The sequence below is a fragment of the Equus caballus genome, chromosome 30 (genome assembly GCF_041296265.1).
Source record: "Equus caballus isolate H_3958 breed thoroughbred chromosome 30, TB-T2T, whole genome shotgun sequence".
Lineage (NCBI taxonomy): Eukaryota > Metazoa > Chordata > Mammalia > Perissodactyla > Equidae > Equus > Equus caballus.
The window spans coordinates 17,649,229-17,663,071 of record NC_091713.1 but is presented as its reverse complement, the minus strand read 5'-3'; the positions used below and the strand labels follow the sequence as shown (position 1 = coordinate 17,663,071).

General features: G+C 47.9%; 1 protein-coding gene across 4 annotated transcripts in view; it reads right to left on the bottom strand.

Annotated features, from left to right (window-relative positions):
* Positions 1-13,843, bottom strand: part of TP53BP2 (tumor protein p53 binding protein 2) — a 57,944-nt gene that overhangs the window by 25,495 nt on the left and 18,606 nt on the right. For 3 of the 4 annotated variants that reach the window (XM_023632663.2, XM_070256020.1, XM_070256021.1), the window contains exons 2-4: positions 8,203-8,350; positions 4,284-4,397; positions 949-1,031 (exon numbers count right to left, since the gene is read on the bottom strand). In XM_023632663.2, the coding sequence (XP_023488431.2) occupies positions 949-1,031; positions 4,284-4,397; positions 8,203-8,350 (345 nt within the window). Of the gene's footprint in view, positions 1-948; positions 1,032-4,283; positions 4,398-7,956; positions 7,987-8,202; positions 8,351-13,843 lie in introns of those variants that run through there. The other variant, XM_023632664.2, reaches the window with a different exon arrangement.

Genomic DNA, 13,843 nt, shown 5'->3' with positions numbered 1-13,843 from the left:
AATTATATGTCAATAAAGTAGAAAAAAAAATCCCAGCAAGGGGGAAAGATACACTGTGTCAAGATGCACGCAAATCCTGTTAATGGCTGAGACCATTTCCGTCACCCTGATCTCAGCCTTCCACCACACTAAGATAGCTCTAGGAGCAAAGAAGAGAAACTGGAAGAATTGGGGGAAAGGTAAAACAGGGGCAAACGGAGCTTTAGATCATCTGGATTCTAGCATAACTTGACCGTAGATTGGACAAAGGTAATTTAGCGAAGTCCTGAGAGTATCAAACATCTGAGCTCTGAAAAGAAAACGTCTACAAGGTACCCCAGATATACTTGCTAAAATTCATAGGCAACAGCAAGAGCATTAAATATAATTTTCCATTTTTCTCCAAGCAGTTACAGCAACAAATTAAATTACCAAGAAACAAACACTTCCTCTGGCTTGCTCAACATGATTTGTTCTGAATTTGTGGTATACTCGCCACCTAACTGCTTTTGGTAGTCAGCTACGGAGAGACCATTACAATTAATCATTTCTACGAAATACATTTAAAATCACCTTTCAAAAAAGGGCCATCCCTTGGACCTTGAGAGAATTATGTTAAGTGAAATAAGCCAGCGAGAGAAAGATAATCTGTGTATGACTCCACTCATATGAGGAATTTAAAACTATGGACCAAGAACAGTTTAGTGGATACCAGGGGAAAGGTGGGGTGGGGGGTGGGCACACAGGGTGAAGTGGTGCACCTACAACATGATTGACAAACATTAATGTACAATTGAAATTTTACAAGATTGTAACCTATCAATAACTCAATAAAAAAAAAATTTAAAAAAAAAGGGCCATCCTTAATAACCCACTGAATCACAAAGTAAACAATGAACGAGACTGAAGGGTCAAAAGAGCAGCATCACGGTGGCGCGCACACACGCGCGAATGCAAACGGGCACTTACGCCATTCTCCTTTCTGCGATGTTCACCAGGAACTTTTGCGCCATTTCTTTTTAAACTCGGATCCTGAGACCTTGGTCCGCCCACTAAACACAAAATTCAAAAGCCATGCATTAACACTAGAGTTGACAGATAGCATAAGTTCGAGTTCACCTCTGACTTCCATTATTACTGCTCTTTGATATTTTAAGTTGAAAGTATCCTTCAAACAAAATATCTTCTAAGAACAACGGAGTTAAGGTCTCGTAATTCAGCCTGTTTTGGAGAACCTTACTTGACATGGTGAATAATTAGCACTTGGAAATATCGCATGCTAACCATTTCCCTAGGAAGCTGCATGATTCAGGTCCCAAAGGAGGAAAAACTAACAAAATAAAACGTATTTCTGATTCTGGTAATCCACACCGTCTGCTTATAGCTGCTCCTCCGAGTTCTCTATTTAGTACTCACTGGTGAAATCAGGAATAGTTTCATTGAAAGAAATAAGTGAAAATTAAATCAGTCCATCCTTGTGCTCATTAACGGTGTCTGTAACTTACACGGGAAGGAAGCAATTGAAAACAGAACAAGTGGTATTTTAAATATGTGATTTATTGAGGATGTGTGTGGTGATTCATAAGTACTATGAAGCACTTCCCCATTTATTTAAGTAAAATATCTCCATTTTCTTAGTTTGGGAGAGTACTAACTGGAAAACCCTGTGTACTTTGCCTTTTTTAGCTAAAAAGAACTTTTTAAGTCACAATATGTAGGTCTCTCAGTACCACCTAATTCATCATAAAGGGAAAATAGTTTTAATTTAAACTGATACATTATAAGAAACAAATATCAACAAAGAGAATTTTTTAAATAAATGAAATTAAACTTATACCTGTACTTCTCAGAAATTAGAAAAACTATTAAATTATCTCGAGAAATTTTAGAATAAAATTTCTTTTGAACCAAATGTCGACCGTACCCGCCTTGAAGCTAAACACGCGTTCGCATGCCAATAAATGCGCCTATCCTCTGAGCCAAGCGTCACACTTCCACCGAGCTCTAACACATTAGCTTTATTTTTAAAATACTGTTCAATTCTCTGACACAATAGCTCAAGCAATCTGTCACAACATTGCTGCAAGAAAAAGAAAAGTCTATCATTGAAGAATAATTGCCTCTTTGCTACCTCAGATAGAGCACTCACCCAGTCTCTCCTTATGTTCAGTGACACAATTAGAGTAAAAAGCAAGAGCCTTAAAAATAATTTCACATACATTTTGGGTCACAGGTCCTAGTTAAACTGGAAAAAGAATACGGTAACACTCTCCTAATCTGTAATCTAGAAGTCTACCCAAAAAAAGGCTAACACCTTATGGAAGTGCACTGAAAGCAATCCTGCTTTATCCCAATCGAAACACTACGTGGCACTGGTGCTCTGCAAGAATGTGAAAACAGCCCCTTTATCGTCAGATTACATGTCTCACATTACACACTGAAACTGCATATTGCACTATGTAGAGGCTGCTTGATAACTGACCCAGTACCACCCAGGACGATATTCGAACTGGCAGATGAACGGGTAAAATTCAACTCGTTTGTTAGAAAAGGATGTACATAGTAAAGTAAAGAAAGAATAAAATAAAAATAAGATGCAGGTGGCAATTTAAAGCTCCAGAAAAGGCGGCTCAGGAAAAAAAAAAAAAAACATGCTTATTTAAAATAAAATGACAGACAGGAATGACACTGAACGGCACGTGAGCCGGCCTGGTGGAGGTGATTCAGGTCCCCTCCTGGGTCTGCCCCTGGCCGCGCAGCCTCTGACGAGTCATTTAACCCCTCAGTATCAGCTTTTCTCACCCGGAGAGCAGAAGAGGCCGGACTCAGTCAGTTCCGGGGCCCCCACACTCTAAATTTAAAATTTCTAATTGTTGGGTACCATATGGACATTTGCACTAAAGCAATAAAATTGAGATTGTTGGCACATCCAATAGCTAACATCTGTTATCTATATTCTTACTCCCAAGAATTATGTACTGAAGTCACAAACCCTCAACTTTCTATGTTAAAAGTTGCAACGTTTTTAGAAATACCTCGCAATCCTGCTTCAACCAGGGCTTCCCCCTGAGAACAGAGCTTCCCCACAGATCTCAGACTTGAGACTGCTTGTGCTCCCACGTCCCACGAGACCTCCAGGGTCACAGGGATGGTCGGGTCCTCAACGTCTAGGGCTGCTTTCAATCCACTATTTCTCCACCTTCAGGTGTTTCCTTGCTCCCTCTCCTTTGTCATCTATAAACTCCAGTCACATCTGTAAACTCAGTCACTACTCCCCTCCAGGTCCTGCCTTCATTCCGGATGACTCTCATCCAAAGGCTGGCTCTTGGCTCTGTGGCTTCCTCATCTCCACTCTCATTCAGCCTCATTTCATGGCCCAACCCAGGACCACATCACCTAGGGGCGCTCTACCTCTGAAATCTTACATTCGAACATTCTACTTCTGACCGCAGCTTCCCCTCACTACGCCATTCGTTAACCTGAGACTTGCAGTCTCTCAAGCCTCTACTCTTTCCCTGCAGCCCCTCCGACCTTCACCTCTTCCCCACCCAGCTTAGAAGCCATCTTGCCAATATCCTCTCCTCCTCTGTCCCACTGATCTTCCATCGAATTATTCCACAAAACCCCAACCTTGGGTCAATCCAACCATCTTCTTCTCTTACAACCCTCTGGCTGCAGGCCACCGATGGAGAAAGATGCTCCGTGGTCCATGGTCTCTAACCCCAGCTGGCCTCCACGGTCCCCAGTCACCTGTCTTCCCTTGTAGGCACTCTCCTTTGCTCCACAACAGCTCCCACCGCTGACCGCATTCATCACCGCTTCGAGACAAGTCTGCCTCCTAGCTCAGACAAAACTAGCGTCTCCAGATGCGAAGTCCCTCCAGCGGCTCCCACAAAGCGCACACACTTCCCTGCAGCTGCACAGCTGTCCGTCCGTCCTGTTACGTTAGGAGGGCTCCCTCCGCTGCCTCAGAGGGCCTCTCCGCCAGGGCTGAGGGACCCCTTCCAGGGACTCGCCAGCAAGCACACCCCATCTTCCTGTATTCCAGCCCCCTGCGCTGCACACTGCTTCCCCGCGCTGAAACCATCAGACCTGCTCCCATCTTCAAACAAAACACAACCACACCCTGTTCTCCCGCCCACAGCCCGGTCTTGGAGGAGGGGTCCACGCTGCCCTTGCTGTTCCACTCCCACCTCCTTCACCCCTCCAAGTACCGGCTCCTGACCACGGGCCCCTCCCCCAGCTACTCCAACACAGGAAATAAAAGTTCCAGTCTCTGCTCCGGTTCCCAGACGGACACCTACCGACGTCCCTGCCAGGGGGGCGCTCATGACGAAGGAAGAAGCGAACTTCGCTCCTCTGGCTCCCGAAACGCTGCAGCACGTCCAGCATGCGCTCGTTGTCCGCAACCGGACGCTCTGAAAGAGACAGACAGAGAGCAGCGGTCACAGGCGAAAGAGGCGCACGCACCACTGCCCGTTCATCCTTCGGGGTGACGGGGCATGATGAACGCAGGAAACAGCTGCCTAGGCAATCTCCTTTTCCTTAAAAGAGCCCTCAGAACATGAAGCATCACAGGGTTCCCACCCATGTAATCAGTGCCAAACCTGTGGAGCTCGGCACAGAGGTGCGGGCCAGGGCCGGCCACCAGGAGCTCAAGGGTCTAATGCAGGGGGCTCCTTTCCAGCCACAGGCCCACCACTTCACCTCCGAGGTTTCCTGAGTTCCTCTCACCTATTACAGAGGATGGTCTCTGACATCCCTTCTAACTAATAGTGCTATCATTCTTTAAATACATAAATGAAAAATTCAAAAAGAACTTTCTAAACAGTTTAGTCTTACCATCTATTAGGCTTTTTTTTTTTCTTTTTTGAGGAAGATTAGCCCTGAGCTAACATCTGCTGCCAGTCCTCCTCTTTTTTGCTGAGGAAGACTGGACCTGAGCTAACATCTGTGCCCATCTTCCTCCACTTTATTTATGGGACGGCTACCACAGCATGGCGTGCCAAGCAGTGCCATGTCTGCACCCAGGATCCGAATCGGCGAACCCCAGGCCGCCAAAGTGGAACGGGCACACTTAACTGCTGAGCCACCGGGCCGGCCCCTATTAAGCTATTTTTAAGTTACAATTTTACACACTGTGCTAAAAAAATCAGACATATCCATTTCCAAACCATATTTCCGTTAGTGCATTGAAAATATATCCACTTGGCCCCTCTTCCAGAGAGACTGCCAGTTGTCAGAGCTTTTCTGGGACAAAAAGAAGGGCACAGATGGGGGCCAGCCCTGTGGCCAAGTGGTTAAAGTTCTGCATGCTCTGCTTACGCGGCCTGGGTTCACGGGTTCAGATCCCGGGTGTGGACCTACACGACTCATCAACCATGCTATGGAGGCATCCCACGTACGAAAGAGAGGAAGACTAGCACAGGGGATGTTAGCTCAGGGCTAATCTTCCTCAAAAAAAAAAAAAACCCAAATGGCCAATACACAAATGAAAAAGTGGGCAACCTCTGCTATGAGCTTAGCAAGAATTAAGAGTAATCTATCAATGGCTGACGAGGGATGCTTTCAGAAATAACTGGGAGGAATGTGAACTTACACAGGCTTTGCGGAGGGACACCTGGCAATATGTATTAAATTTTAAATGTGTGGACCTTTAACCAAGCAGTTCCACTTCTTGATATCTAAAGAAATGCTTACACAAGCTCAAGAGGCTCCTAAAAGGATTTTTAGTGCAGCATTTATAAAAACAAGGGAATTAAATGTTTGTGAACAAAGAAATGGTTAGATTAACTACAGTTTATGCATACTATGAGAAACAATGTGATTATTAAAAATAATGATGTAAATTACACTTACATCTAAATCTGGAAAGATCTCCAAGGAAAAACAGCAAAATCGCAGGATATTGACATGTATGATACTATTTACACAAAGAAAAACTAGAAAAACAGACAACACACAAAACTCTTCTATAGTTACTTATAAATACAGAGAAAAAGTCTGAAAAGTTATCTCTATAAGTACAAGCAATCACATCAAGTGATTGATAAGCTTAGTGAAGAGACTTCCATCCTTTCTATATTATTTCTTTCTTCTTTTACAAAAAAGAACACATTCTGCTGTGGTCTTTTTTTTTTTTTTTGGTGAGTTAGATTCGCCCTAAGCTAACATCCATTGCCAATCCTCCTCTTTTTTTCCTTGAGGAAGATTAGCCCTGAGCTAACATCCACACCAGTCTTCCTCTCCTTTCTGCATGGGATGCCTCCACAGCATGGCTGATAAGTGGAGTAGGTCCACACCCAGGATCCAAACCCATGAACCCGGGTCACCAAAGTGGAGCACACGGAACTTTAACCATCAGCCAGGGGGCCAGCCCTGTCTTGTTTTGTTTTTTAACTAAAAAGTCAGGGGCCTGGCCCCATGCTGTAGTGGTTGGGCTCCGTTCACTCTGCTTCAGTGGCCTGGGTTCATGGGTTCGGATCCCAGGCGCAGACATACACCACTTGTCAGCCATGCTGTGGGAGTAACCCACATACAAAGTAAAGGAAGAATGGCACAGGCATTAGCCTAATCTGCAGCAAATCTTCCTCAGCAAAAAAAAAAGAAGAAACGAAATCCTTTAAACATCACCATCACATAGTAAGGGTTAGTGAACTCAAGTGAGCAAGAGACTACAGAGGAAAGGGAGCAGGTGGAATGAAGCGTTTCAAGGAAGAGCGTGAGCCCTGGCAGAGAGAAAGAACACGTCCTCCTCTAGGAAAATCAGAAGAAACGGCAGGCACACATGCAGGGCGACCCTGAGGTGAGCAGAGAGGAAAGAAACTGAGGAAGCTAGAGAGGGGGGTTTCAGTCAGCTCAGCGATGTAGAAAGCAAGGCAATGTGCTGAATGGGAGCAGCCATTTATTCATCCTGTAACTATTTATTGAGCAGCTACTGGAAACCAGGCACTCTCCCTGGGCGGGGGCACAGCAATGACAAGACAGGCAAGGTCTCCAAGCTTAGGGAGTCCACGTTCCAGTGCCTGTGTTCGGGGCTGCGGGGATTAAAGAAGCAAGAAACTACTAAACACACACCCCCCCAGAGCAACATGTCTTCTGGGGACGACAACAGGATGATGATGCAACAGAGAATCCGATGGCTCCCTCAGCAGGACGCTCAGGGAAAGCCTCTCCGAGGAGGGAACGTCACAACTGAAACCATCAAACGACCAGCAGGAACCAGCAATGACAATCTGGAAGGGGGGCAACGCAGGCGTGGGAACAGCAAGTGCCGGCGGCTCTACGGTGGGAAGAGCTTGGTTTAGTTTATTCAGGGACATAAAAAAGCTGCAGGGGGGGCAAGGAGGACGATGACAGCAGATGACAGCAAAGATGACACAGCTTTACGTCTTCATAATGTAAGGCTAGGAGTGTGGACCCTATTCTAAGTGGAAGAGAAAGCCACCAAAGAGTTTAAACAGGGAAGTCGGACTCTCAAATTTTCATTCAAAAAGATCACTTGGGTTTCTTCATGTGAACGGTCTAATCCAGCTCCTGTGTGAAGGGAAAAAGAAGTACGCAACGCAGGGAGAGTGCAGAAGATGTGCTCCACCCACCGCAGGGGAGGCAAGCCGAGATGAGGACGAGGGCTCGCCTGGTAAGAAGCGAGTTCTCCGCTGAAGTCAGATAGCACGAAGGGTGTGAACCAAATTAACACAGCGTGCGACCTGCGCTGGGACATGGCAGCCCCAAGGAGCAAAAGGAAAGCGGGGGAGCTCACCCAGGCTGTGCAGGAACAAGGCAGAAACTACGAAACAGCACTCGCTCACCTACACAGTCCTACGGGGCGCTGTCTGCTGTCACCACTGAAGAGCTGTCCCTAAAAACCCACAGAAACTCAGAGACGGCCAATCAACCTAATTAAGTAAAGCCTTAGCACACAAAAAATACTCCTGAGCATCATGCATTTGACCCTGACACCCCAGAAGCTTCCACCTGGTCTATCAGCTGCCTGTCCTTCGACGTTTCACACTCTGGTGTCTTCGTTGTACAGCAGAAAAAGAAAACAGCAAAAACACTTTATACGTCACAAGAAAGCTGGATGGAGAACACTATCTCCTGATGGACACGCTATTCCACGGTTTCTCTGTGGACAAACATGAGTGTCACACTCTGCCACGTCTGCAAACCCAGAATAATAAAAGATGGCCACTGCAGCAGGGGGCTGCCCGGGTGCCATACCAGAGCCACAGCACACTTCAGCCAAATGGCAGTCGCTCTCGCCAGGCTCCTTGCACAGGTCCACCACGTCTCGGCACACGGTCTCTGGGGTAACGGGAACTTCGGTGAAGTGCTGCTCGTTGTTGCTGAGGTACACCGTGAGAAACATCTGGAAACGAAGGAGACACAACAGTTACCAGGACTGTCCACGCTGCCGGCTCTCACTCCCCATTCACCTTAGACCCCTTTCCCTGACCGGTCTCCGTCAAAGCGCAAACGTACAATCGGACAGCACAGCTGTCCCCTGGCTGAAGATCAGGGAGGGACCCGGAGCTCCGTCCACGGCCAGGGCCCACCGAGCCCTGGGGGCCCTGAGAGCACAGTCACACCAGCTCACACCAAAGGGCAAATTACGTCTTCCTCTGACATTTTATTTATCTTATTTGTTTACAAAATACTTCTATCGTTCGAACGTGCCAGGCCCACACCACAAAAAGATCCTCCTACCAACCCTGTAAGCACCACATGGATACACTTATTCACGCACAACCTCTCTGTGAAAGGATGCACGGGGACACAACGCGTTGCTTCTGAAGGGGAGGGATGGGAAAGAGAACGGAGAACTTGGGAGGAAATTTAATATTTATACCACGGACGTATATTACCTATCCAAAACACCGCACTTTTAAACCTAAAATGTTTTAATCAAATTAAATGCCTACTTTAAAGCATAAGTCTTTATCAACAAGGGATAAGTAGAAATTGACTGGTTGTTACACTAGAACTTATCTGACCCTGGAGAGAAACTTCAGGCCAGCAGAAGATTTAAATCTAAAACTCATCAATCATCTCTCTCAGTAAAAATGGACACTATATCTTAAAAATACTGTACTGAGAGCCAGCCCCGTGGCCGAGTGGTTAAGTTCAGTGCACTCCACTTCGGTGGCCTGGGTTTGGTTCCTGGGTGCAGACCTATACCACTCGTCGGCGGCCACACTGTGGCAGCAACCCACATACAAAACAGAGGAAGACTGGCACAGATGTTAGCTCAGGGTGCATCTGCCTCAGCAAAAAAAAAAAAAAAACCCTGCTACTAAAGAATTGAAATTTTCACATCTATTAAGTTACCACACACAAAGAAAAGTGGCTAATTCCCAGTGCTGAAGAAGCTGAGTGAAGCAGCAAATTGCTGGTGGCAACAGTACACCCCTCTGTGCAGCAAACTCCGTGAGCACCCGCTCCCAGCAAGTCACTACGTATCCAGACAAAAACACGTGTGAAAGAGGCATCCACTGTGGGAATCGGTCCTGTGAAAATAATCCCAATCAGAGAGAGAACGGCAAGGCTTCAGCACACAAACTCGATGGACGGGTACACAGCCTGCAAAAATAACTCCTGAGACGCGCTAAACAGCGGGAAAAGTGTGGATTTTAAGGCTGTAAAAGAAGCAGAATGCACAGGACTTGCACCGAGGCCACAACGACACAGGAACATCACACAAGCGTCACAGTGCCTGCCAACGTCACACAACGCCCCCCTGGCTTCCCTGTCTCCGCCCACGACCCCAGGACTGAGAGAGACGCTCCAGGCTCCTCTTGGTCACAAGGCAGCACCTGACGAGGCGCGATGACAGGCACTGGCCAAGACAGCGGACTGCACCTCGAGGAAGCGGTCACAGTAAGAAGAGAAGAGACCCATCTGCACGAGGGAGGGGCCGGCTGGCTCAGCCCCGGAGCCTGCTGGCTCCCCGTCACACTACCACCGTGCTTCCCGAAGGTCACCCCGGCTCCCTTCCTGCAACCGAAGCTCTCCCCTCACATAGACACGGACAACACAGAGGCAGCCCCCACACCTGGAAGGTAACGCAGGAAAATGAGCACAGTGGGTGCTGTCAAAACAGTAAATAAAATGCATGGAAAACGCTGTCATTTCCCAGTATGAGCTCAGAGGCTCGCTTTCAAGCTAATTAAATCAAGTTTTTCACATTCCGGTAAACTGAACTACACAAAGACACACAGCTCTAGGCCTCAACGCAGCCAGGAAGGCAGAACTTTAAAACTGTTACACAAAAATCCTACTACGTTGAAAAAACACCAGAGATTAACTAAGCCCACGAATTTCACCTGCTGCTGCTCTGGCAGAATATACAGCGTATTTAATGACGGAGACGAAAAATTTACACTTCGGTATGAACCAGTACTTCTCCACACTCCCCACCCACATCAAAACTTTCTTCAAAGCTCAACACTTCAAAGCAGTAGCTGTGTTCATTGTAAACACGAGACCTGGAGTGTTCACTCAACCAGAGAAACATTCAACATCAGTATATCTCAACACACACCTTGTCAACAAACAACAGGCTTGTGCGCACGCCAGGGGCACCCCACCTGGTACGCCCCATCTCTCGGGGTGCTTCACACACGGCGGCTCAGAGGCCGACATCACCTCTCAGACCAGCAGAGCAGGTGTTACTTTCTCTTTATAAATGGAGACACTGACTCAGAGAAGCGATCTGTGGGGCTACCAAAATGAGAGGCCGGGTGCAGCTCTGTTCTTCGGACGCAGCCGCTCTCCGTGAGCTGTTCTTACAGCACAAACATCTCAACAAACGCTCTGTTGAACCACAGTAACCCCAACTTTACTTTCAGAAAAACAACAGCTACATTTATTGAAAAGTATAATTACAAATAAGAATGATGAAAGACGGGTCTGTTTAAGACTACTTTTCCCCAAAATCCACAGGATTAACACTGGTGGAAATGCCAAGCGCAGGAGGGACCCGTGTCTGCCCTTCCCCAGGGAGAGCAGCCCCGTGGAGATCTCAGCGAGCGTGCAAAGTCCCCAAGGCTGGGCCCTCACGGTGACCCGGCCGCAGTCCGGGCAGGAGGTCTGCGTTCTCACCCAGGTTTGTTAATCATTAGTTGGACCAGCTCGGGGAAGTAAGATCGCCTCTCTGACCCTCAGTCTTTGAGTTCTCTAAGAGCCATCATTTATTTTAGGTGTTCATGGTGTCCGAGGGAAAGCCACCATCCTTACAACGGCCTAAAGCTGGCACTTAGCAACTCAGGCATGAACGGAGGACCTGAACGAAGGCAGTGGCCAGGAGGACAGGAAAAGGGAGAGACTCAAGAGGAAAGACAGCCTCTGGTGACTGAACGAGGGCGGGGCGTGGGGTGCGTGTGACTTGAGCAACTGTGCGGATGCCGAGAGGAAACTCAGGAGCAAGAGCTGGGGTGCTGCGCGTTGTGACCTGGGCAGTGCCAGGGGGGTAGGGGGTGTCTTGTGTGGACTGGCCGATCCACGATCCACCCACACCAGCATCTATCCCCCACCACCCTTCCAGCCCTCACCTCCTCCTAACCCCTCCTCTCTCTGCTTCGCTGGTGCCCTCCCTGCTGTTCCCCACACGTGCCAGGCGTGCTCCCCATTGGAGCCTGTCACTTGCTGTCCTGTTTGCACTGTTCTTCCCTGGATGGCAGCACGGCTTGCATCCTCATATCCTTCAGGTCTCTACACAGAAGCTGCCTTCCCAGGGAGGCCTTCCCTGGGCATCCCGCCCAAAACTGCACCAGCACCCTCACAAGTGCACGCACATGCACACACACACACGCACATGCACACACGCACGTCCCTGCTTTATTTCTCTCCTTGGCACAGTCACCAACATGCCACATATTATATCGACGTAACGTGCTTTTATCATCTGTCTTCCCTACCAGAACGTAAGCACCACACAGTCCAGGGGCTTGACTGCTCAATCCCATACCCTCAGCACCCTGACCTGCGCCTGGTGTAACAAGCACACAACAAGAATCTGTTTATGAATGAATAAATGCTGTAGCTGTTACTGCATTTTACAGATTTACATCTGACTTCTTTTCACGGTAAGTTTTCTTTCAGGTATTGCTACGAGGGGTACAGCGCAGCGTATGTGGCACAGCTATAGGCTCTGACAAAAATGAGAGTGTGTCCTTCAGCTTCTATCACGCTACAGTCCTACTTCTGTTTCCACATCCTTTTCATTCACCCAATATTTACAGGCCATCTCCTTCATGGTCCAAGTTCTACTGTAGAAATAACCTTTTCTAAATAGCTAATACGGCACATAGTACAAAATTCAACAGAGAGAACGAGTGTGCTGTGTGCAGAGGGACACAGCCAGCCCACAGGGAGGGAGTCACGGGAATCAAGACCCAGCCTGGCTCTTCCGTGGTCCCGTCCCTCCTCACTGGACAGACACAACCAGAAGTCAGAGGGCAAGGGGAGCCACTGATGCAGTTTATGGACGTCAACCTCCTGGGGCACAAAGCGGGTGGGGAGTCTATCTGGAGAGACAAGCAAGGGAAGCTCAGGGCAACAGGCCTCCCCTCCAAACCCAAACTCAGTGACTTCAACATCTCCGTGGTTAGAGGGGGCTCTTGAGCAACAATCTAAACAGAAGGCGAGCACAAGCCCAGCCGGGGTCTAGGAGAAGCCGATCCCGGCAGAGTGATCAGCAAAAGTAAAGGCCTTGAGGAGGTCAAGGGTGTCAGATTCGTGGAAGAGGAAAGTCACCCTAGGGGGAGCAAGGGGCAAGGATTACAGGACATTAAATCAAAGAGCCCAAACCACGGCTCAGGATGTTACTGGTCCTCAAACTCTGGAGCGGACAGAGGGGTGTTAAGCAGATTGCCGGGCCCCACCCTCAGAGTTTCTGACTGGGTGGATGTGGGGTGGGGACTGAGACCCTGCATTCTAACGAGCTGCCATGTGCCGCTGATACTGCTGGTCCACGAGCCGAGAACCACTGCTCTCAAGCCAGAGCAAGAAATTTGGATTTTAATCTAAGAGGCCTTTGGAGCAAATCAGTAGACATGGAAAGCAGAGAAGAGGTTGCCGGGGGCTGGGGAAGCGACCGCCAACGAACGGGCCCAGGGTTTGTTCTGGGGTGATGGAAATGTTCCGGAATGAGCGGCGATGGTTTCACAACCTTGTGGATATACTAAAAAGCACTGAATTGCATGCTGCAAAATGATGGTGTGTGAATCATCTCTCAATATTTTTTTAAGAAAAGAGGTCATCAGAAGATTCTGAACAGGGGAGTAAAGTGATTTATGTCATTTAAAAAAAAATCACTCTGGCTACTACGTGACGGGGGACAGTCATGAAAGACCAGTTAAGAGGACATGCAGCACATAAAATGAGATATGATGGTAGCGAGAAACAGCAAAGGCGGTGAAAAATGGCTGGATTTGGGCATGTTTTGAAGGTAGAGCCAACAAGACTCACTTGATGGACAGGACACGGGAGGTTAAAGTAGAAAAAAATTAAGGGTGACTGGATTTGCTGTCTAAGCACTGGGTAAACAGTGGTGTAATTTACTGAGATGAGGATGGAGGAAGGACTGGAGAGGGGCCCACAGGACAGGGGCCTCCACGCTAAATTGGAGACAGGAAGAGGCCATTTAAGACACAAGTCTGACTGAGATAAGAAAAGTTGAGAGATGAGCAAATACGAGCCTTGAAAGCCATAAGGCTGGGTGTCCTAGATCAGCTAGGGACAGCCGGACACAGAAAAGAAGCTGAGGACTGTGGCTTGAGAGAGTCAAACATCATGAGGTGCCACAGAGGACAAGGATCCAGCAAAGGACTGAGAAAGATCCATCAATAAGAACACAAAAGAG